Consider the following 25,985-nt stretch of genomic DNA (forward strand, 5'->3'; position numbering starts at 1 on the left):
TGTTGGCACCGACAAAAATCCAGCTGACTGCGCCTCTAGAGGGCAAAAGGTGAGTGACTTCATGAAGAACGTGAGTTGGATTTCAGGTCCAGAGTTCCTCTGCAGTCCAGTTGAGTGCTGGCCAAAGAGTCCGTTGAGCGATGCAGCAATTGATCTGGATGATCCTGAGATCAAAAGAGTTACAGTTAACATCATAGGTGTGGAGGAAAGTGTAACTCCATTTAAGAAACTGATCCACTACTTCTCATCTTGGATGAAGTTGAAACGGACTGTGGCGTGGTTCTTGAAGCTTAAAGATTTGCTGTGGAGTCTCTGTCAAAGGAGGAAAGAGCTGTGTGCAGCCAGTGAGGAAGCATGCTTGGACAGTAGTCAGCAGCTGATCAAAAGTCAGATGAACTCCTTTAAAGAAAGCTACAAGAGCACACACATTTCAGTGGAAGACCTGGAAAAGGCGGAGCTTCACATTATCCAATTCTGTCAGAAGGAGAAATTCTCAGAAGAGATCGCAGCTCTGAACAAAAGACAAAATGTGAAGCACAGCAGCCCCTTGTACAAGCTGAACCCCGTAGTTCAGGACGGCGTGCTGCGAGTTGGTGGAAGGCTGAGTCGGGCAGCCATGCCAGTGAGTAATAAGCAACCAATCATTCTGTCCAGAGACTTTCACATTTCGGATTTGGTTCTTCAACAAATTCATAAAGAAACTGGGCATGCAGGGCGCAACCACATGCTGTCTGAGTTGCGTCTGAAGTTTTGGATGACGAATGCCAACACGGCTATCAGAAAGATATGTGGAAGGTGTGTGACGTGTCGTCGCTTACATGGTAAAGCTGGGAGACAACTAATGGCTGACCTTCCACTGCAACGAGTGATACCAGATGATCCACCCTTCACGAGGGTAGGAGTGGACTATTTCGGACCATTAGAAGTGAAACGGGGGAGAAGTATCTTAAAAAGGTATGGAGTTATATTCACTTGCCTAGCTGTGCGCGCAGTGCATATTGAGCTCGCCTCCTCATTGGACACTGATTCGTGCATAAACGCACTCCGGCGATTTATAGCACGGCGAGGTCAAGTGGAAGAGATTCGCTCAGATAATGGGACGAATTTCATTGGTGCGAACCGCGAGTTGAAGGAGTCCATTGCTGACTGGAATTCCTCCGAGTTTCAACACCTGTTTCATCAACACAAAGTCAAGTGGACGTTCAACCCTCCGGCCGCGTCGCATCATGGAGGCACATGGGAGCGGCTCATAAGGTCAATAAGGAAGGTGCTGAACTCCACTGCGAAAGAACAACTCATGGATGAAGAAAGCCTCCACACAGTGTTGTGCGAGGCAGAGTCAATCATTAATAGCCGACCTATCACAAAGGCGTCCAATGACCCAAACGATTTGGAGGCGCTGACGCCTAATCATCTTCTACTTTTGAAAACGAAACCAAACTTACCTCCAGGATTGTTCAACAATAACGACCTCTACGTGCGGCGTAAATGGAGACAGGTACAATATGTGTCCAACCTGTTTTGGAAGAGGTGGATCAAAGAATACCTGCCTCAACTCCAGGAGCGCCAGCGCTGGGCCACAGCTTCCCGAAACTTCACAGAAGGAGACGTAGTTCTTCTCGTGGATGACTGTGCGCCGAGAAATTCGTGGATTATGGGAAAGATCATCGAGACTGTTCCTGACAAGAAGGGTCTTGTTCGCAGAGTGCGGATAAAAACAAAGACTAACATCTTGGACAGACCCATTACAAAGATATGTCTGCTTGTGGAATCTGAATGGGCCAGTGGTAAAGACTGAGCTCCCACGTTGAGCCAAGTGCTGGTAACCTCTGGCTCTTTCTCTTTCTTTCTCTCTCCTCTTTTTCTATCATTCTATCTTTTTCTACTACAGCTGATGAAGACAAAGATTGGCTGCTAATGGACTTCGTATCCTTGTTTGAAGTTAATAGAAAAAACAGTGGACATTTCATATGCCTATTAAAGGCAGTCTTTTCATGTTTAAAAATTGAATGTTTCAGAAATTGTGGTAATTGTTCAGAGTTACATTATCAGAACAATTAGGGGCCGGTAATGTAGGTGCCGTGTGACTGATAAAACAGTTCATAATCATTTCAGTACATTATTAAGTATAAACTTTGAATTTCATAATCGTTAAATAATTCATTTTTGATGTTTACAATAACTGTGGTGATACAGATAAAAATAGGCGCCTGTGTCTTTAAGAAAGTAGCTTCGGCACGGTGTTTTAGGAAGTGAAGCAGTGTGGAAGACAGAATAGCCTGAGGAGCCCACGGTTTTTCTGACCGTGTTGAGATCGTATTGAAGACGTGTTTGAAGTGTGAGTGGACAGGTAGCCTATCGTTAAAAGCCCGTGGAAAATGTAAGCTTTTATGTTTTGTATTTTGGCGAATAAACCTGTAACACCTGCTGTCGTGGAGGACGCACTTTTTTCTGTTTTGGACAACACGAGTCAGCCATAAGCTCCGGTGGGACTTCGTTAGAAAACCTACAAATGGGTTAAACTTCTCTAAAAAAAAAAACGCATTCGTTTAAATTCACAAGAGAGCAGGAAATATCAGAAATCACGTGCAGCCTCAATGAGCTGTTCTTATCCACATAGCTTTACAGTGAATTTCTCATTACACTGCCATAACATGACTGAAATCGATCTGTCCTGATTTACAGTTTACAGAGAAACAAGACAGCTCATCCTGGTGTGAATCATCAGGGAAAACAAATGTAACCCCATACTGCTTTGTCATCATATTTGTTTTTGGTCGATAAAATTACGCAGCAGTTTTCAGGCAGAGTCACACAAAACAACTTTCTCCCGGGCAGTCTATAGATCACATGTTCAGTGAAGAGGTCTGGAGCTGGGTGACACTGCGCGCTGTCCTTTCAGCACCAATGCTTTACTTTACGCATGGCCATAAGAGTTATACACAGACACACAGTGGGGAAAAAAATACACACACACACCAGTCCAAGTTGTTATAAGAAATAGCCCGGCATTGATCATATAATGGCGAAAAGGGGGCGGACATGGGAGCCAATTGCACGCCCTGACTTAAAGAAAGCTGTACCAACCACAGTGGGCTAGTGCAGACTAATCTCCTGTGGGGAGAAACCCAAACCATAACTATGCTGTGTAGTCGGATGCTCTGAGCAGAAACTACAGAGCAATATGTCTGAAAGTCGTGCGTAATTAATTTTCATAGAATCATCCTCAAACGGTGCGTAATTGTGTTTTCAACCCATGATGGACATAAAGCGCGCAATGGCTCTAAATGGGGTTATGAGAATCACAAGAAGGAGAAGGGAGTGCTGCTTCCACTAAGATGCGGATATCAGCGCTCTATACTGGGCTGATTGCAAATTTCAGTGGAAGTATTAGTAGGAAAGGAAGGCTTCCTGTAACCGCGTATCGCACAGATAAATTGAGAAACGGGAAGGAGGGGGGCGCAGAAAACTTCACACAGCGTTCAAGTGAAGGTCAGACAAACTCAAGTGGACTTTCCGCTTCTGGAGCGCCAATAATGCGTGTTATTATTATCACAGACGCGACGGAGTAACCCACCAGGGACAGGTCACCACGTCTGTGAGACAGAATAAAAAGTGAGCTTTACTTCAGGGAGACTGGGTCTGCTGCTCCAGCGAGGACGCACCGCACACGGAGATTTGGAGCCACCGGGTCTTTCAGCTTCTCCGTCCACACTCTTCTACTTCTTCTTCAACACCCCACAGTCGGTGTTCAGGGGATGTGACTGCAGATGCTCCAGCGAGAACTCATACAACTTCAGAAGCCTACATAGCAGCAGACTTTAAGAAGAAGTCATATTTCGGACCGGACAGAGGCAGGAACCTACAAACCAAAATTGCGCACAGTTCTTTATTTCACTTTTCATCACTGCTGGACGCACTAGACGTGACCGTTCAGCATTTGACGAAGCAACATAGTCCTGAAGGTAATGCAATTTTAAAAACTTATCATGCAACTCTGAAATATTTCACTTTGAGCAGATGAAACAGGCATTTTCTGTTGCTGCTGATGTTCTGAGACCGACTCCCCCGCCTCTGATCAAGACTAGAGAAAATCATGCTGTTTTTGTTTGTTAAAAGAAATGTATATGTCAACGAAACAAGACTTACTAAACCAGAAATAGCAAACTATTCAACCTGGACCTAGGCTACTAATGGTGTAGGCAAAATGGCTGTAACTGTGGCTTAATCCAAATGTGCCAGGAGTATGATGCGGGGTAGGCTAAAACACGTATAACTTCAAAGTTGTTCTTGCACAAAGTTGGCAATTTGCATCAATGGAGACTCCGTGTTCTGTGTGTGCACTTGTGAATAACGAGTCAAAATGTGATATACATCTATATTTTTCCCCAAAAAAATCAATGATGAGGCAAAATCATAAGAGAGCCATTTGTAGAGCTTGGTGGCCCACTGTCAAAGTCTGATCTCAGTGTTTATTATGGTTTTAACAATATCAGTCAGCAGTTACAATACTTCCCACTGTGATCTCAGCGGGTGTAGTGGAACTCTGGATCATATAAAAGTAAATTATATGAGTAACACTTTGATTTGACATTTCTCCTCGATTTTTTTTCTTTCTTTTTTTTTTTTTTGCAGGTGTCCGGTTTAACTATCTCCAGAGGCGTTGGATAAGAAGTTCTTTTCTTTTTCTCCCCCCCACTCCATGGGAGCTATGAACGGACTGCGCAAGCACTGCACTATGGGACTGGTGCTACTGATGTGCACGCTTACCGACCACTGCAGCGAGAGCGCGCCATCATCGGCGTCCCCGGCGACGGCCGCGGTCGGGAGGGACGCGCAGCAGGACCTGAGGCGGATGATAGAGATGGTGAAACATGTGGAAGAGGGCCGGGGTCGGCACAGCGCGAAAACGGAAGCCCCGTCAACATCACGGGTGAAGACATCTCCGGCGGTGCCAAAGGATTTACGCAACTTGAAAACAGACAGAGGAGATCAGGCTGTCGGTGAGTGGCTGGGCGGGACCCTCATGTTGGATCCCAAGAGGATGCTGCATAATGAAGGATGCAGTCTACTGGAACACATGCTCTCTAGGCTATTCACATTGTAGACTGGCGGAAGTTACACAGGACAGAATTAAAGGGTTATTGCAACCAAACCTGTAGACATATGGTACCACTACATTATTAGATGTCACAATAGTTATGCGATTTATAGCCTATTTTTTAACATCTAGATGAAGTGATCCTTAAATAATAGCCTATCCTGCCAGTGTTGATTTTCATCAATAGCTGCTGTGGATATCTCCCTTCACTGGGATGGTTCTCATTTAGCAAAACATCTCTGCTGGAGAGTATATGACAGATGCCTTAGCTAATGGGCCTTATAAATAATAAAAACAAAAAAATGCATGTCAATTCTGACACTTCTTTCCCTTCTCTCTTCTTCCTCCAGTTGTGTTCCCCAGGGACCTAAGAAAAAAGGAGAAATTCCTTATATATTTAACAGGTAAGGAATCACTGCAAAGTGTGTAAAGTATTGAGAAAGTCAAGAAGACATGTGTTTCTGGACAGAAAAGTCAGGGAGGTCAAAAACAAGAGAAAAGTGAATGACTGTCTTAGATAATGGCTGTAAAACAGATGTTGATGCAGGGGGCTGCAGTGCTGGAAACGCTCTTAACGCCTGCTCTATTTTTTTTTTTCCTTGACCCCCTCTGCTTCAGGTCCACTCTACTTTAGTCCAAAGTGCAGGAAACAAGCGTACAGGGTCTACCACCACACCAGGGACTGCACGATACCTGCATGTAAGCTGCAAATACACAGGCCGTGCTAAACTGTGAGGAATGACCTATCCGGTGTTGACACTGAATGAAAAACAACCACTCATGCTCTCTCTCTCCTTCTCTTCTCAGACTTCAAAAGATGTGCACGGCTTCTCACACGGCTAGCCGGCAGCCTGCAGTGCACAGAGGGGTAGCACACACAAAGGTATCACAATATGTTCACCTCTAATTCAAACATCAGTGCCTCATGCTGTGTCTGCTGTGTTGTGAGGGTCATTGGTTTAGCTACGCTTGTGCACATGGCCTTGCGTGTCAACGTGTAAATTCAAGTGTCAAAGTTTTTATGTGACACATGGTCAGAGGAAATATTCCGACCATCAATCATTGAAGTGAAATACTGATGAAAATTTTACACCCAAAACATGATCACTTTATATTTTGCATTTTTAGGGATTTAATTGAAATGAGTGAACAACCTAATATTATACATAATAACAATGCTCCAAATGAGGCTTTTACATAATTAGTAATACACTAATTCTATTTTGCCAATATACTTCTACTTTAGTATCATTTTTTACTTGTAAGGGAGTTTGGTCACAATGTGGTGTTGCTATTTTTACTCAAGTAAAGTCACTTAAGGCAGAGCCCTGTGTATCTAAGGGCTCAAGTTTATAGAGATGGTGTTTTTCTGGGACAGCTGTTGACGGGGGTGGTACGTATTCTGTTTCGATACACAGGCTCTATAGCAGCAGCACGTTGAGAGCCGCAAATCTGTGGCAAATCAAGTTTCATGATTTATTGTTCATGATTCTTTTTGGGGAGGAAACAATTTGTCAAATGCTGCCAAGTTGGAGACAATGCTGAATTCCACTTCCTCTTCATTGCAGGTTGAAGCCAAACACGAGTTTTCCAGAAGAAAAAAAAAACTTGGGGAAAAAAGTGCCTTGGACAGTAAGATGGAAGCATAAATATTACTCTGACCATCCCAGACTGATCTTAGGCATGGTATTGTCCTTCAGTGAGGTCTGCTCTGCTAACGCGAGGATTACTGCCACCCATCGCTCTGGCTGAGACTCGATGGTTAGCTGTCACCACGAGGGAGCAACCCTGGCAACAAAACCAGACCAAGACATAGATGGTGGAACTGAAGAGTGGAGAAGAAGAAGAAAAAAAGAAACAAGTGGCCGAGAGAAGCAATCACAGAGACATTTCTTTCTTTCTTTGCTGACATCCAAAAAGATGTTGCTAAAACAAACAAACAAACGAAAAAAGGGATTGCATATTTTTATTTTGTTCATTTCTTTAAGAAAAGAGCAAAATCCAAATGTACTATTTTCAGTATGACTTGCCATCTGCGATCGGTTTGCTCTGTGTGAGTGTTTCGGGTTCAGCCCCATTCTTTCTTACTACTGCACTACCTATTACGCAGGCAAAACGCTCTCCCAGACCCCCGGCTGGCAGTCACGGCATAGTTTCACCCACTCATGCTCACACTGAGAAAGAACTGTGATTAAATTATTAACTGCATGAACATTTCTCTGTGTCTTTGCAAGACATGTTTAAAAGGAAGTGGCGGTTGTAAGTCACAGACCTCCTGTGGATCTTGGTAGAAGGTGGTACAGTCTATATTTATATATTTGAAGTGTCACAAGTTTCCACTGTACATAATGTAGGCCATTTACACCAGGAGAAACATGTACATACTGTAAAACAAAGCATTGGAGGAATCCACCTATCTACCTTAAATTAAATTGACTGGCATTTATCAAATGGGTGTTAAATACATATATATATTTAAAAATGAAATATATTTAAATAAATTATACGATTGGTACAAATATGGTCTATGTTGTCTCTTGCCGTATTTTCTTTTACATTCCTGTCCTGTATCAAACGAGGAATTCTCTCTGAAAAGACCACATGACTGGACCGACTCCTGAGACCAGAGATCTGGTGAACTTCCCACTGTTTAAAAAGGTCAACCCAGAGAGAGAGAAAGCAAAGCGTGTGTGTTTTGTTCAAAATAGAGGTTATTGCAAAATCATACTTATGCGAACACTTACCAAAGAGTGTGTCAGCATATTTCAGTCATAAAAATATTCACACAGGGGAAATAAGTTCCTTTTTAAAGGTCAGTTCGCCAACCACTGTTCATGGATTATCCAGATCCAGAATAGTGGGAGCCAGTGGGTGAAATCAGAAGTTGTTATTGGTAATTTGTGTGAAGTGACCCTTCAATATATCTTCCTTTTGGGGGCAGGAGAGGGTTGTGTTTTTGCCTTTGTGTCAGAATGACAGCACAGATGACAGGAAATTAGGAGAAAGAGAAAAAGGTCAAATGTTCCCATTTGGAGTGAAGTTGGCGATTCTCTAATTTTCTAATTCTATAAACACAAATCAGACACTTCTGCCAATGAGAGACGCTGCTGTTGAATATATTCCATTTCATTTTCATTCCATTAGTGCTGCATAATGAATAGTTTATGTAGAAAGTATTTGAGTAGAAACGCAATTTGCTTTGGGTTAAATAACAAGAAAACATTTAAACTGCATGATGTGCAGGAAATATGCCTAATCAATTACCACTCCCATTAATTACAATGTACGTCAGTGTGTATATGTAGAGGTTTGGTTGGTCATGTCGTTCTAGCATTGCCTGGCATTAGTGACTACTTTGCCTTGTGTGCCACGTTTCAGTACCAAACCAACCACAGATTGGACCTCAGTGGGTCCAAAAGACTTGAAGCCATTTTCAAGCTCACGAAATCCAGGGAAAACGATATATCCCTCATTCTTGAGAACAAAGTGAGTCAAGCTCTGCTTTACACATCTACCGCAGTTAAGACCTTAATTCTAGTAGATACACAAACATGGAAACCACCCTAAAATAATTCCTTCAACAACCGGAAGCCCCTAAGTCATCATTTGGGTCATCTTTCCTTCAACTCCACCCTTGTTTAATGTCTTACAGCCCTTTCTCAATGCTCCATCAGTCATTATTGTGAAACTACAAGTCTACCATGTGTGCGAGCGAATCACAGAGGATGGTAATTTATATTGGCATTGATGAGTCCAACTCAAAGGAATCCTTGCCATCTTAGTCAAATAGGTGGTAACCAGTCCAGCGCACAAAAAGTTTTGCATTTGCAAAAAAAAAAAAAACAGGAACATTCCTGATGTCTTGTATTTTTGTTTGAATATCTCTATGTATGGAGTTGTACAAACAAAAACCAGGAAGAAGTGTCACAAAATTAACCATCAAACATCTAACAAAATACCCAGGAAGATTAGCATTTCTTCTGTGACCCTGGTATCAACCTTTGACCTGTGGACCAGAGATGTCAATAATAATCATCATCTTCCAGGGTATCCAAATTCACGTAAAACATAGCACATTCAAAAACGTAGATGAATATAACTTTTTTTATTCTATTAATCTCCTGAATTTACAGTCTACACACTTGCCCCCACGGCATTGGTCGGAACATACACAATGTGGTTTCGTATAACATTTCCAACACTGAAAAAGTGCTTTCAGCAAACATCCAGCAGAGGGTTATTAGTGATGAGTGCTTGTGTGACACGGCCAGAACATATTTGCTTGATTATTCGTGTTTACCCAGCAGACTCAGACTCATGAAGAGCTGTTTTAGGTCGGACGTTCTTGTTAGGAGTTCGCCTCCAGAAACGCTTTGCAGCAACGGACGCACTGTTCGTACACCTTCTCGAAGTCTTCATCACTTCCCTATGAGACAGAACAGATGTAAAAAAAGAGAATTCAATTAAAATAAATTTCAGCTAAACACTCATAGCGGATTCATTTCATTTCGTACATGTGTTCGATTTCTTTTTGTTTAAAACTAGTGGCAAAGAATTTCAAATGAAATGACATCCAATATAGCTGTAGATATGTAGAGCCAGTTCTGTGATGTGGTTTGAAAGCATACAGTAACACACACTAAAATGTCAGTTTCTTACTCAACCGGTAAATTATTTCTACTCCCCTTCTGAGCACCAAATTGTTATATTGTTCTGAAGGAAACTGATACTATCCTAATGCCAACTGGCTTCAATTTATTGAGTGCTGTAGCCCACACTCAAATTTGGTAACACAGTTTCTCATGAGGGAGCAAAAGGCTGCCAAGAGCAGCAAGATATCTTTTGAAATTTTGGTCCTGAGGGTTCAAGGAGGTGGGTTCTTGCTGAAACCCTGAAGGATTCGGGTGGAAAAACATTTCTAACCGCAGAAAAACCTCATTACTTCAGATTCTGTGATTAGTCTGACATGTAAAGATATTTATATCTGTCCTGTCCCACCCCACTGGCTCGTAAGTGAACTGAGATGCTGTCGAGACATGATTGAAAATGAATGAATTTCAAGATTTCTAATGACCCTGAGTGGTTACTCCAACAACAATTTCCACTGGCTGTGTAAACAAGAAAACTGTCAAATGTTCATCATAAGACCACAGACCAGGGCTCAAAATAAGATATTTAAATGACTTGTTTTGACAAACTAACGCTCCAGAAATCAAAGCTATTCAGGTTTTATATTGATCATAATGACAATATGTAGCAAACCTTCACAATATAAAGGTTGTAGCCAGTAATTCATTCATTCAGCATTTTTGTTTAGACAAAATGACTCAAACAATTAATCGTTCATCAATAGTTGCTGAACATTTTGTCAATGAACTTACTGATTGAATGACTCACTGTGTCAGCTCTAAAAAACATGACTATGCGAGCCATGTAAAACTGAATTAGCTGAGTCACCCTAATACCTCTGGGAGGCTGGAGTAAGACAGCATTGACTTTGAGCCACATGCTAGTAACAGGGTGCTAGCATGCTGATGTTTAGCTAGTGATAACATTATTTTACAATCTTATTTTACCATTAGCCTGTTAAGGAACACAGAGTCCTGCTGTAGCTGATGGGGATTGCACAAGTTTTGCAGGTATTTGGTCATAAACTGAAGAACTGGACAAGAGAAGAATGAAAAATAGATGAAAAGTTAAAGTTAATGCAGGTCACCCCGTGGGACATTGAATTCATGTAGGAAATTTCATCATAATCGATTGAACAGTTCAGATATTTCATTCTGGACCAAAAGGCCTGGAGGCGTGTACGAACATAGCTAACAACAGGGCTGGTGGTGCTATCACTGCAGAGAACACAGTGAAAAAAAAAAAACGGGTCAACTGAATCAGCTCATGTAAAGGTATTTCACTGACGGCCATAACAAATGAATTCTGTTACAAAACGTATGTCTCCATTTAAATTTGACAATAGCAGCGACCATCTCGCTGCTCAATTTGCTGTCGTGCCTTGTGGTTGCTGGCGGGGGACCACAATCCAAATTTTCTTCAAGTGTCCAAACCGCACTGACAGCAAAGAGCATTCGCCCCTACTTTTGGCAAAAAGAGCTAAACAAAGACACACTTTTGCTGATCACCACAGAAAGAAACATGATGTTTAAAGCCAAAATGTGAGACAAATTAATACAACTGACTACGGTCGCATCAGCTGTGGTCAACCACAACCCCTTCCTCTAGTCACATCACTAATAATTTGATGATTGTTTTTTTGTTTTTTTTATCTTACGATCCAGGTTTCACAGGATACCCACAAATATACTGTCATTAGGAAAACCAAGCTCTAACCACACATTCTCCATCAGGACCACACAGGAAATTATTACTTTTTGAGATACATTACCATGTATTTATATAAGTTATGAAAGTATAAAAAGTTTGAGTATCCCTAGGAGGCTTTTTTTTAATGTACTGTATTTTGACAACTTATCATCACTAATCAAACTTTCAATCCTTCCCCAACTTTCACTCCCTCTGCTTTTTTTCCCACTCTTGTTTTTTCTCACTCATAACTCTCAAGAAGATAAAAAGCAGCCAAGGACCCGTGTCCAAATCATTTGGCACGACTTTTAACTGCAGAGAGAGCACGCAAGGAACAAAAGGGATGAGTGAGCCATGGAGCGTGAAAAGGCAAACCAGTCTGAAACCAGAAAATACTTTGTAGAGTCAGATTCAGATAATTAAATAATAGCTTGTGTAAAAGTCATTTATTATGGTGTTTACTGGCCTGGAAAGGCTGCTAAGAAGTGTCTGAAGTTTGAAATTTAGGCTTTTATTTGAATCAGGAGAGCAAGAAACTGACTCTGCTGTAGGGTCCATTCTGTTTTGTTTTACTGCTGTTTATTTCGTAAAACGTGTCTGGACAACATCCCATCTCTCCCTTCGAATATTCTCCAGAACTACCACATGCACCTGAAGACCGACATGTTTTGTCCAAAATTGTGGTCTTTAAATAAACTCACTGTGTAACATTTCCAACTTTTTTTTTTCTTTTTCTCTTATTGTCTGTGAAATCCTTCTCATGACATTGTCGTTTTCTAAACAGGTGCACAGCCATCGCGGGAACGTAACAATAATTTTTTCTGTTATTTCCAGAGACAATTGACAGTTTATGTTCACAATGCAGCATCAAATGGTTGCAAGTTTGAAGATTTACGTTTTGAGAAACTTTGTTCTCAATCAGCTTCTGACTAGAAGCAATGGTTTTTCCAAGAACACAGCTTCTTCTGAAGAAAAAGGAAAAAAGTTGTGAAATTTTATGTGAATGGTTTTCTGTATTTGTGTGATTTTTTATGGGCTCTCCGTGCTGGTTTTAGTTGGATAGGGGACAAAAAAAAAGGTATAAACTTCCAAACTCTAGCCAGAATTTCACAAAATGTGAACCATACTGTAATGACTCTGGTCTGGTTTTAGCAGAATTTGTGTTTCGTTTCTACATCGTCAACAGTTTAAGAAATAATACCAGAGGATGTTTCCACAACATACCAGTTTACCGCCCACCATACACCAACAAGTCCACCAGTTCTTTTTCTATGTGCTCGCACGAGGATATTAACATCTCATTCTGTGTTTTTTGAATCCACCATGAGTTCAACTTGATAAAAGTTTTTTTCATGACATATATAGGATTTGAAACTATGTTTTTAGGGGATTAAATAAAAAGGAGTATTTTGAACTTTTTGTTGAGAAATCTAATGAAATTCCATAAAAACTGAACAGACAGACACACAAACAGTTTGTTAATTTCTCACAATTGTCTAACTTCTCTGCTGTGTCTGTGTACACTCCATGAATTTATGGTGAAGACATAATTTTTAATAACAAATTAAGAATATATTATTCAATCTCCAAAAAGGGTCCATTTTCTTAAAATAAAGTTGGTCTCCGTAGCTCAAAAGCAAAAGCAAAACAAACTTTGGTGGTTCATGGTAATGTAGAAGCATGGTAGTGTTTAGGACTTTGACAGTGATTAACTACTCCACACTCCCAACTGGTCCATGTGTCGAAATCACAGAACATTTCATTTTATTTATACACATCAACGACAGTACATACACACAACAATACTTACATAATATGGGTCTTTGATGATCAGCTGCTTCTGGGGGTCATATTGACCAAGAAGCTCAATCTTCGCTCGGTAGTTTTTCACCGAGTTTGCTTTCCTGTTCAATTCACTGTGAAGACAAGACAAAGCGCATAACTCCATGTGGGGAAAAAAAACATACAGATCTGACAGCACGTGATATCTGGACCATGAAAAAAAGGGAGGGAACATGTATTCTGTTTAATGTATTTTTTTTTTTTATAACTAGGCACATAGATGAGAAGAGAAAGCTCAAATACTTAGCTGATGATGATTCCAAATAATAGACAGAATATAAAGAAATCATCAGACTGACATATTTGTGTATAATCACCTTCCTACGAAACCACAACAGTAAAACAACAGCAAAACTACCCATAACCCTGTAACTCATACAGGGGCTCAAATATCTCTATAAAAGAGTTCAGTTCTATTCAAATAAATTTTAAAAAACAACAAAACCTGGCCAGATTAGCCTTTTGTCTAGGGACAAGGTCTCATTTTCTCCGTCTGGTCAGCTTAACATTTGTGGAGAAAAAAAAATGTGGGAGAGAAAGGGGAAAAAGCACCCAAAGAGCAAAGACGAGGCATCCAAAGAACTCAGTAAGCTGCTTACAGATCAGATCTGCCATAGGCATGTGATCTCAAAATGATCCCTAAACGTTCAAAGTAGCAAAAAATATCCCTCCCCTTGACCTTTGGAAAGAGCTTAAGGAAGGATATTGCTCATTAAAAAGGGAGGCATTCACCTACACGTTAGTTATAGCTCAGCGTTACCACGCATTTCATGTGTAATGTGAAAAAGTAGCACACATCACTGTCACGACTGTTGGCAGGACAACCTGCTTTGACCCCTATTTCAAGACAAATGGTTTTTTTCCAAATCAAGGCAGCCAATAATTAAATAAGACGGGACACTTAACACATGACATCTGCGTTTTCAGCCAGTGTGTATTTAACTGTGATCTGCAGTCGCAGTGAAAACAAAATACTGCTGCCATGGGCTGAAACACTGTACCTCAAATTGCTCTCGTCCATGCAGAGAATGTACTCGAAGCTCATGAAATCTTCCTTGGTCACCTGGAAGAGGGAAAGAAATGCAGGACAAGACAAATATTACTTTTGGCTCAGTGTAGAAGCACTACGGCCTGCAGAGCCTCTCTATACTCAGAGAGGGTTCAATCTTATGCAATAAAAATCAGTCACTTCTATCCGACTGTTGAAAAGCACATTTAAAGTTGTTGTCCTTAAAAATTTCACGAAATCAAATCCCTTTATTCTGTTTCTGGTCAATGTTATTATGGCATATGGTTGGTTTTACGTCATTGATATTTTATTGCTTACAATCCTACTGCTGTGTCTCAGTCTCTGCCAGTGGTTTCACGCTACTGGTGCACAGTCAGGTGGTGAACCAATGTGATGAACACATTTCTTAGATGTAAATCAATTTTTTATCCGTTTACATGTAAATAAACTCAATGAGAAAAACATGGGGAGGGGGCTCTTATTGTGAAAAGGCACCGGAAGCAGAATGCGTTCGTCATCTCTGCGCCACAGTATTATTTTCAATGTTGCAAGGGAATAATAAAACAAGCGGGAGCAGCCACACTGTGCTATTACATGGCGAGCTGTTACTCCCCCCAGTAAGATGGCCAACTTCACTGAACACTGCTGTTGTGTGGAAAACCACTTGAGCCGCGCACAGCGTGAAACCAGATCGCAGTTACAATTATTGCCATCTGAACTATTTGATAAACAACTTTGTTTGGCTGCACTGTCAAAGATACTCCAGTGGCTCCTTTGTTGTATTTCTGGACAAAAGTGTTTTTAGTATTAAAACACATCTTCTGCTACCATGGTAACCATGGGTGTCGCCAAGTCATCTAGGACTGAAATCTTCAGGATAACAACTTTAACATCATTCAGGACTCATGGGGATATCTGGTTATGAAAGGGATCTAAGCCGCACATCTGTAGGCATGCGGAGGAGTGTTGTCCAAAGTGTTCACAGTATTCGTGATGATTTAATGGAACAAGCAGCAATAAAAAAAATTTAAAAAACACACACACACAAACAAAAAAAACAAAACAAACAGACATCACTCTGAATAGTTTGAGGATTTTGAGAGTGGATGTATAGGAATGCTGGGGAGGCTCGAGGGCAGTGAGAGACAAATGAGGGATGAGAGGAGGCAAAAAAAACAAGACATGAATGCAATATTCCAGATGTTGAATTATGGACACATTCAATCACAGAGACAAGTATGGACAGTAACATAACATCAGAGTAGTAAACAGATGTTTGTTATGACCGTTTTTATGTCAATCTAAATCTCTAGTACCAGAGTGTCTGGCTGTGGCCGCTACAGTGTGATCATCGTACTTTCCATCCAAACACTCTCACACCCTCTCTCTCACACACAGTGATAATCTCTTGCGATGATAATCACAGGGGCCGTTGATCTCTCGGCTCCCGTCTACCTCACACTCTCAGACGCTTGTAATGTGAATGAGGAATGAGCAGCGAGACACACGCACGCACGCACACGCTTTGTCGTTCCAGTTCAGCAAGTTCAAGACACCACTACCTCACAGAGGCTTTTACATTTTAATATTAACAACTAATAATACTGATAATGACTTGATATATGTAGTATATAGTAATATTAATATCTATTTAGCAATATTTAATATATAGTAAATAGTCTAATTTTTAAGATTAGCCCACAAATAGTAAGATATCCTAGATCAACTGGAAATAGACCTAATTATGAGCTCAAGCTTTGTTTTCATATATTTGCCATATTTTTATTTATCATGCATTTATAACAGCCTCCATTAATTGGTGCTCACATAGGGAGTTATCTTTATAGGGGAATATATTTATTTAATAAACAAAATATAGTGAGTTCTTTATTTCATTATTATTCTTATAATGCCTATGAAGGTGAAATAGCTGTGAGCAGGGTGTTGTGGAGCTCAGTGCATTTTCACTTGTTTTTTTTTTTTTGTTTTTTAATGAAGCTTGTGGGAAAGACCTTGAACACAGATATTATCTGTGAAGTATCAAATCCAAAATGATGACAGGTGAAATTAATGGGATTGCAACAGGATCATGGTATTTTGGCCAAAAGTGATGTTCATTCCTCAAATGTTGATTCAACAACAAGATGGATGAGTGTGAAATTAAAGTTTCAACTCTCTTAAATCTAATGTACAGTTGGGAATTTTTGATAAGGCACTAAACCCTTGACATGCTGTGGTTCACTTTGGTACATGTTTGCTATATTAAACCAACACGTTTGTTTATTTGGGGATACCATGGTTTTTAAAACAGTGTCCCTTCTGGTCGATTTGCTTGGGATACTGGCAGTGACAGAAGTTCAGTGAGGTTCAATGACTTCAGAATCTGTGGGACAGAACGGAGAAAATAAAACGGAGGGTGGGGGGGAAAGCCAGTGATAGAGACGAAAGGGGTGATGAAGGAAAGGAGGAGAGAGCAAAGGCTTGTCAAAGCTCTGTGTGTGGATTTTGCTGGGTTTAAGCCAAGGGTTGAGCCTCCCCATCCCTGCTTTGAGGAGATTAGATGAGGGTCTGACTCAACCGGTTTGCAGAGAGACAAACCATCGAGACGGCAGAGCTCAAGCACAGGATGCAACCCCAGAGTACTTTCAGGGAAACATTTTTTTTTATAAAAAGAGCGTTTTAAGGGCACATGGGAGTAGGAGTTGCATTGAGGATAAACCAACACAGCATAAAAGCCTGAAGGCCCTACATGGACAAACATCTTGGTGTAATTTCAGGCCTGTTTCAGGATTTGAAACACATGCTGCAAGGTGATACAATGACTGCTAGAATGTATTCATCAGGATTTCATAAACACCACAGGTACCATCGTTTCGCACAGCTATACAGACACGGTCCTGACCACAACCTTTACCACTTTCACAGACTATCGAACTTACACAAGACGCAGATGGGTGACAAATTAAAGGAGAACACAAACACTGTGTGTTTCAAAACTGAGCCACAAAGCGGAATACCAGCTTAAAACTGGAAGGTAGCCTGGGAAAAAATATATCACATTTTCCACCAATATTTTGTCCCAGCAGGCAGAAAAAAGCAAATAACTAACAACTGGTGCACCAATTTGTCATCTACAATATGCTGCAATCCGTGCAAAAAGGGAAAACTGAAGTAAAATGTTGCTTCTGGATGCGATGGTGCAACAACGCGGGGCTGTTTTTACAATTATTTCTCTGCTTGTGCGTGTGTATTCGATGTTTTACATAATTGTTAAGAGAAATATTGGCAGGGTACGCGGGCGGAAGATCGACAATTTAAATCCTTCAACACCACCAAGTGTATGATTTTACCTGGGAACTGAACCAGACTGGAAAGCACCCAGTTCAAACTGGTCCGATCAGATGTCACATCCAAACAATCAGAATGTGTGTCATTGCCATTAGTAAGGTGTTTTTCCACTGTGATCCTCCAACACAGTTTCAGTGATCCTCTGCGTAGATTGTCCAAGTATCTGACCGGGACTGAGGGAGCAGACCTTGTTCTTAATAAAATACTACCTCATTTGATGTTTTGATGATGGTGGAAGAGGAAAACTGTATGCAGGGGCCAGTATACGCTATTCAACCCGCTTATTGGACGGTCAGAAGTCCCCTCCCCCACAGTTTTCTATTGCTGGATTGGTGGGGGGGTCTGTCTCCAACTGCTTCTCTAACTTTTCTAAATTGACACCAGCTGTGCGCAGGTAAGAGAAGAGACAGGCATTGGATTTCCTTTACTTTTTCATCTTCTTGACAGATTTATTCCTCTTTAGGGTGAAAAACCAACTGCAACACTATGAAGGCCAGCTACGCCCTGCACCGTCCAGTGTGGCCGTTCGGATCAGGGATAATGACTTGATTTGAGCCTGGCCGGACTATACGTCTTACAAACTGGTTTTGACAGAGCATAAGCCTCAGCATGTCGCCCCAAAATCTCCAAAAGATGTTCAGCTAAGTAAAGATCGAGTCAGCGTATGATCTGCATTTATTTCCATACAACAATCTAGATGGCCTTGTCTGCCACGCCCACTCTCATTTGGGTTTTCTCTTCATTTTGTCACCATTCTGTCACACGACTATCTCAAGATTCATGAAGGAAAACCTAATAATTGTGAAAAATTGTAAACTCTCAATCATTAATCAATTATTTGTTTGTTTATCATGAATTTTCTCTAGGGGGTAAATTATCTACCCATCTATCTATTGGGAAATATGGACAACTGCCATGTAATTTGTTACTAACCGTGTTTGGAAAAAAGGTTCCTAAAGAGTTTACATGTGTTTGAGAAAAAGAGAGACAGTACAAAGCAACAGAGGATTAAAAGCACATTTTAACAGCTCTAATGACTCATTAATTAGAAGCACATGGGCACAAACTTAAAGACCTAAACCGTAGACCCCAAATATTTAGTGATACTTGGTGTATTATGTACAAGCAATAAAATGATACTGCCTTGACAATAATGTGTCTTTCCTTCTGTTTTCCACCAATTAACTTTATATGCTTAAGTTAAAAGTGCAGGTGAGACATGAAGTTGCAGTTTATATTGTAGGAGAAAGTTAAAATCTCTCTTGTAGCGAAGGAGCTATTTGATGTCCTAAACCCTATTCGTCCTCTAGAGCTGAACAATGCAGCTCTGTCCTGCAGAGTTCACCTAACTGTCACAAGAGGTCACTGTATCTGAGGTTTGGGCTACAACTTGCTGAACACACTGAACTTCATTTCTACTGCTCAAATAATCTTAATTGAAAGATACGTTACAAGCTTTCACCATGTACAAGGGTTCAAAGGCAACTCCCATGTAAATGTGAAACAGATTATCAAATGTGTCACATCTGTGTCAAGTCATTATTAAAGCCAGGCGAAGGAAAACTCAAGGCAACCAAATAATAACAAACACAGAACACCACACACCACAACTTCAGCCCATGCAAAGAAGACATCTCTCTGTAACAAAGGCCATAACCCACTGGAGATTTATCGAGGCTAACAGATTTTCTTCTGCTCATAAATCGACTATTTTGATTATAAATCAAGTGCAAAACTGACATCAATTTAAGTTCTTATTGAAGTTTTGCATTTGTGTGGAGATGGTTTTAGAGATTTCTATTTGTTATTCTGGTGTTATTCTATTATTGGATTAGAATTCATATCAAAATTATATATAATTTGATATAATTATATATTTGTACACCCATCAGTAAAAAAAAAAAAAAAACTGAACAAACATCATCATTAAATGACTACTGGTATTTGGTGCATATCTGAATGACACATGTTTGGATTTGAGGTTGTGCTTTGAATCCAGTTAAGCAGTTGAACCTGTGCTTGTATTGACAGAGCACTCATTTTGAATGTGTTAATCTAATCTAAAATTATAATTTAACTGAATCTGTCCTTAATCAAAGGAACAGCATGGCTAGAAACAACAACTGGTCATGAGTGTGAGGGCAGAAGCTTCTGGATGTGTGATGGGCATCATCTTACCAACTCTAGACATATACACAATTATCAATCGGGTGAGAGTAGCCACGGAACATCTTGTTGTACCTGTCGGGCCCTGTGGCTTGTCTCAATGCCATGTTTCCTGAGGCAAGCCAGACCTCGGGCGTCCGGTGAGCTGCCTACATTCCAGTCAGATGTGGCACCACTGTCTATGACCCACTGCAACAACAGAGAGCAAAAGAAGGGGCGCTAACTACTACGGAGAAGTGTAGATGGTCGTACCTGCCTGGCCACATGCCTCATGGGCACGCCATGCTTCTTCATGCAGGCTTGGCCGCGGTGGTCTGGAGGATTTCCTATCTCATAGGTGGAGGTGGCAGCACTGTCTATCCTCCACTAGACAGAGCAAAGCACAGGGAATAATAACACAGCAAAAAATGACCCATGTGCTCACAAAAAGAGAGGTTGTACTTGGTGCAGCATTTGCAGGAAGATAGTTTCATCTTGAGATCATCAAGTGATACTTACAAGCGGGAATGTACAGTACTATTCAATAGTTTGGACACATTTTTATCAGTGAATGGGAAAGCGTGTTGAAACTTTTGATTGGTACCATGTGTCAGATGTTCTCAATGAATTACATTGTGCACTCATTCAGGTTCTATGCTGCATCTGCCACTATAACCCCAGCGCCAACACTACTGCATGTGTGAATATTGGCGTACTGTCAATAGCCAGGTGTTGAATAAGTATCTACTAAAATGAGATTAGCCAACACAGTCACTTGGACTGTGTTCTTTGTAATTTCCCACCAATAACAACTATTCACTTCCAGCGACTATAGTTCACAGTATTTAACAGTACTCCCTGAAAATACTTAGCAGTGTAATATGTAATGTGGTTGTATGAAATAAATATGCAATAATACAGTAATAAACAGTAAAACTGGTTTAGTTGTGTAGTATTTCTGTTGTGCCAATAGCTTATTAATCTATTTTATTATCTGTTGCAAATTTGACAGTAACATTGCATGATATTCCCAGAGAAAGAGTTCATAAAGCTGATTACATTACCTTATCAACAGCACCAGCATCCGTTGCCATCTTCCTGAAGACTGCTTCAGCGATGGGGGATCTGCAGATATTGCCTGTTCAAACCCACAAACAAAATGTCACTGTTTCTGTTTTATTTAAATGGATCACATCTGGTAGCTTAAATGCTCATAAAAGCCACACGGACAAACACACTTAAAAACATAAACAAGCACGAATCGAATAGCGATATAATAAACACAGCTGCACTATTTGCTGTTTATCTGTTACTGATCTGTTTCTTATAGGTTTATCAACAGAAACAGTTGTTTATACTTTGTATGGAGAGCCTGAATGCATCACAATCACTGCTACAGGATATGCAACCTAATATGGTTCACACCACCACCACTGCAGCAGTGTGCACAATCCTAGGTTACTATTTTAAAGTCATGATGACCATGTTCAATTTAGTGTTTAATTTTGATTGCAAGACAGTCCAAAAATATCCCGGACCTTTAAGTTTGGCATTTGTGTTACCCGGATGTAATGAGGATTAACCGGTAGCTACCCTACATCCACTGCTGGCTGCTTTGTTTACATATGCCTCACATGAAACTTATTTGCAGCTTTGGTCACATGAGTGGCCATAACTTCCTGTATGACCGTATTAGCAAAGACGGTTTATCTTTGGTATTAGTAGTGATGAGTGACGAATAGTTGAGTTAAGTTCAATGCTGTGGACTCTGACCTGTCGTAAACTATCCGAGATCATTTACGGGATACACAGTCACCACCACACTTCCCATCTGCAATAAATCAGGGCAGCGTTACGCAGCGTTTCAATAAAAAAAAAACATCATGAGTAAGCTCACGTACTCCTCTGGTCTGGACAAACTGTAACTCTTTCAGGACATAAGTTACAGCCTGTATGAAAGTTGTATGTTTTGTTGCCACAGACAGCATCGCACCCATTCATTTAGAAGAGCTTAGTTTAGCGGGCTGAAACGCCTCCGCTGGCACCGCTGGGAAAACTAACAACCTCCCACTGCACGACTTTACTATTACACATTTATATGCTGGTTAAATAGTTTAAACACAATCTTTTCTTTTGCTCAAAAGAGGTTTCTTACCGAGGCAAACGAACAGGACTGACTTTCCGCTGCCCGCCATGTTGCTCTGTGGGGTCCTGTGTGACGCTGCGTGGGGTGACCGACTCGTGCCTGAACAAAACCTCTTTTTTTCCCCACACCTAGAACTAACATTAAGTTTGATATAAATTAACAGCTACAGATAGGACGATAATAAATGTCAATCAATAATCCAAGTAGGGGGGGTAGAATTTCTCATTTAATCTAATGTTTATTGGCATTAGCCTATTAAAAAAAAACTTGTAGGCCAATTTTTGTACATTAAACTAGGCTATAATATCAACAATAGCCAATTACAACATTAAAATGTTAATTAGCCTACAAATGAATGTATTGAAATTAATAGTGTGATATATTTAATGATAGCTATAAAGTAACCTATCACTCAAACCTACATTTTATTAACTGCGTAGGTGTGTTTTTGCTTAGTTTTCACGAGGCACTACATTGGTATCTGATAAATAAATAAAAAAAGTTTTTGACAGACAGGAAGGGAAGGAACACATTTGCGGTAATTTTAAACATGTGCAAATGTGGCACACTAGTCACACTCTCTTATTTTATTGCAAGATTAGTCAACTGCAGCTTTGAAGTGCTGATAATAAATGTGTCCCATTACAGGGTGGAAAATAACCCTTTATCATTTTTTGAAGGAATTCCTCATTCACCCATGATGTGAATTAAAGACACAACCTACAGTTGTTCCATTAACAAGTATAAATCAACTGTCATGCTTAATGAAATCCATACTTGTTATGACATCAGCGTACAAGATTGGCAAATCGGTGCTTGAGGTCACCTCAGACTACAGCCCCATGGACCCTTTAATAACACACAATGTTCCCTATTTACCGACTCCTGAAGCCCTCCCATATCCTGAGTAATGCTGAGTCCTGGTGTGAAATGCACAGGTCATGAGAAAATCCTGGACTAAGAAAGAGTGAGACATTTTTAACAGCAGATTACTGGGTGTTGTACAACATTCTTTCTAAACTGTGATGTGAGGTTTTGTCTCACATTTATGGAATCTGTGCAAAAAATAATAATAATAATAATAGCCCATTGTTTCTTGTTTAAAGCAGAAGTAAGCGGAATGTTTGTATTAATATAAGTCTTAAATAGTTATATCTTCTGACAGCAATCACTTATAGAGTGTTTGGTCCGAAACACGGGTCTGTCAGTCACTCTCTGCTGTAAGCCGAGGAGAAAACTTTCCTTGTATCCTACAACCTTTATCCAATGAGGAGAGAGAACGGCAAAAAGGGGCGGTCCTCTCTGTGTGTGCAGCCAAGGGATGCGCGTGAATGTGGTGACGTAGGGACGAGGGCGGGGACTGCTAACTCCATCAGCTGACAAGAAGTTAGCCAAAACGACCGGACCGCTTACTTCTGCTTTAATATTAAAACCTATGAAGAATTTTAATATTGAGACTAATGCACTTCAGCTTCATAAATGCAGTATAAGCCTATTCTAATGGTTTATCTTACTGTAATGCTACACATTCAGACATTAATCTTTGCATGTGTAGAAGACCAGTTCCAGGAGTGCACAAACTGTGATTAACAGCTAAAGTTAAATTCATGGTAAAACTGCACTACAGAGGCCAATGAGCCTCAAAGGTATACGAAAGCTGTGTTGCAATTAAAATAATATCAATTCTCACTGGAACAAACTGTGATCAATCAAACATTCGTTGCTGCAGGTGTTTACACAAAAATGTGATTTGTATCTCCAGTTTCCTTGTTAGTAAGGTCATGTTGCCAACAAAAATAAGATATAAATGAAAAGCCAAACTAAAAATTAAAAAAGAAATGACTTTTTTGTTACCACCCTCAGGTTGATGTCCATCAGGGGGGCTACAACAGCAGCATCCTAATGACGCTCAGTCACGCATCTGGAGGTTACTGGAAGCCAAGATAAAGACATAATGGAAATAGTGTTGTAAGAACTTTAATGATTAAGAACAAGTCCTGGCAACTGAATAAATACAACAGGATGTACTTAGTTCCAGCCCCACTACCTAAATCTAAGACTCACAGCTCTGACAAAGAGACAGAGGAGACACACTGGAGGATCAGAGGCCAAAGAAATAAAAACCCTTGAATTTGGGGGGGGGGGGGGGGGGGGGGGGCATTTAGTGTATTCCAAGTTTGAATGCAGTGGAAGCACATCAAACTAAATATGCAACTGCAGCTGTAGCTGTTGTTTTCTGTGACTAAGTAATTATTCACTTTCCCTATCAGCCTTGGTCCTCTGCTGAGCCAGCAGCACTGTGGCACTGTTTGTACTGAGACCCAAGAAAGACACGAAAACCGTAAGACTGGACAAGGCCAGCTGGTAGGATGCTAAAAATGCACACATAAAATTCACATTATAAATCAATACATAGAGGGCTGCACAGTGGTGGGGTTTAAAGAAAAAACATTTAACTGCTGAATCAATTTACAGTTTGAGTCAGTATTCTTAAAAATGTTGCCTCTCAAAAAGATCCACACACTTTTATTCATTGACCGAGGTCTGTGACTCTGCCTGTGATTTGCCTCTAAGGAATGTCTGAGGATGTTTGTGTCTAATTATGTGTTTTTTGGGGGGAGAAACAGAGGAAAAGAGAGTAAAATGTCTCACATTTAATAATTAGATACAGATGCAGTAGAAGCAGATACAGATGCAGATGCAGAGAAAGAAAGTATATTCAGCAGACGCTCCACCCTAATCCCCCCTCCTCTATGACAAACTTGTTCATGCATGTGAATGAAAATGCTTGATCATATTTCTTCTCAGTTCAGTCTGGTAAAACAAGAGGTTCTGGATGAGTAACTCTTGTACAAGTTGGATGCAAAACAATCTAAGTCCAGCAGAAAGACCAGACATGAGTATATCTGATAGGCATGGGACACATTGAACGAGTTCTTTTCCAAAACGCTATAAATCCATTTTAATAGTTTTCCAGAAAATTACATTTTTTACCTAGACCCACCCATTTTGTTAATATTTAATTTATCCTGTTAAAATGATTGTTGGCTCAGTCTGGACATGTTGAACAATGATTATTAAATCAAACAACAATATTGTTGATTAAAAACTCAAAGTTTATTTTATTTTTTCTCAAAACGCTATAAATCCACATTTAAAAAAACAAAAATTGATGGTTTCTGTCTTGAAAAACCAACCAACATGACATGAGAACATCACTGAGGTGCTGCGTGTCTCTCTCTCTCTCTGTGTGTGTGTGTGTGTGTGCGTGTGTGTGTGTGTGCGCGCGTGTGTGTGTGTGTGTGTGTGCGCGCACGTCGGGGGGAGGGAGGGGGGCGGTAATGATGTCTGTCTCTTTACATGTTAAACAAAGAGAACTATGGACTATGGAAGTTTTAATAGTCAAAATACAGACGCTATCATGATGTGAGCACATGTTGCTGTAAACAAAAATACGTCTTTGCTGTAAAAAAAAAAAAAAAAAAATCGATCGTTGATACGGAGGACACGCGGCGTTACGGGGGGGGGGGGGGGATGCGGGGGCGGGGGGGGTATACTTAACGGCACAGTGTCCACCACATAAACAGATACAGTAATTAACACAGAACCCAGAAACTACTGAATGAAATGACTGAAAACAGACCTGGGTTCAGAGCACCGCCATGTTGGACTGCATGGAGCTGCTCATAGAATTCGGAGGAGATGTCGCGTTTTGGCTAAAAATAGACTTGGCGCTTATCGCGGTTTGGAGGAGAACTGCATCTTGCGGTGCCTTTTAAACAGGGAAATGTAGCGATTTGACGTGATACGTTGATGGAGCAGTGTAATAGGCTCAGTACACAGCAAAATGGCGTGACGAACTCATTTTTTTAAAATTTGGCGTTTATCGCGTTTTGGAAAAGAGCTCTTATATGATTTAGCCCTACAGATAAATGAGTTATTTTTATTGTGGGTTATTGTATTTTCCTCAATGGATCACGATAGCTATGTCACACATTTAGCTGTTATTTTTGCACTATAATTGTCTATTTGACTGGGCTGATTCTCTGTCTGGACCATGAATCTGGTCTGCTACA

At 40.5% G+C, this 25,985-nt stretch overlaps 2 protein-coding genes across 4 annotated transcripts; one reads left to right on the plus strand and one right to left on the minus strand.

Moving 5' to 3' along the window:
• Positions 1-3,803: 3,803 nt before the first annotated feature.
• alkal2a (ALK and LTK ligand 2a) lies at positions 3,804-6,962 on the plus strand. Its single transcript, XM_085771485.1, has 6 exons — positions 3,804-3,965; positions 4,636-5,003; positions 5,452-5,505; positions 5,720-5,800; positions 5,909-5,984; positions 6,670-6,962. The coding sequence occupies exons 2-5, from the start codon at positions 4,703-4,705 to the stop codon at positions 5,971-5,973; spliced, it is 501 nt and encodes a 166-aa protein (XP_085627611.1). The 5' UTR covers positions 3,804-3,965; positions 4,636-4,702; the 3' UTR covers positions 5,974-5,984; positions 6,670-6,962.
• A 2,225-nt stretch (positions 6,963-9,187) lies between these two features.
• Positions 9,188-22,020, minus strand: acp1 (acid phosphatase 1). Of its 3 annotated transcripts, XM_085771489.1 has the most exons (7): positions 21,919-22,020; positions 20,828-20,901; positions 20,037-20,150; positions 19,860-19,973; positions 14,263-14,324; positions 13,230-13,335; positions 9,188-9,527 (listed from the first exon to the last, which is right to left on the minus strand). In XM_085771489.1, the coding sequence occupies exons 1-7, from the start codon at positions 21,956-21,958 to the stop codon at positions 9,450-9,452; spliced, it is 588 nt and encodes a 195-aa protein (XP_085627615.1). In that variant the 5' UTR covers positions 21,959-22,020; the 3' UTR covers positions 9,188-9,449. The 3 variants fall into 3 exon arrangements, with proteins under 3 accessions (XP_085627615.1, XP_085627613.1, XP_085627612.1); XM_085771487.1 differs by lacking the exon at positions 19,860-19,973; XM_085771486.1 differs by lacking the exon at positions 20,037-20,150 and having other exon boundaries at positions 21,919-22,013.
• Positions 22,021-25,985: the final 3,965 nt, after the last annotated feature.

The sequence above is a fragment of the Trachurus japonicus genome, chromosome 24, assembly GCF_045865225.1.
Source record: "Trachurus japonicus isolate A0001 chromosome 24, Traja_1.0".
In the NCBI taxonomy this organism is placed as follows: Eukaryota; Metazoa; Chordata; class Actinopteri; order Carangiformes; family Carangidae; genus Trachurus; species Trachurus japonicus.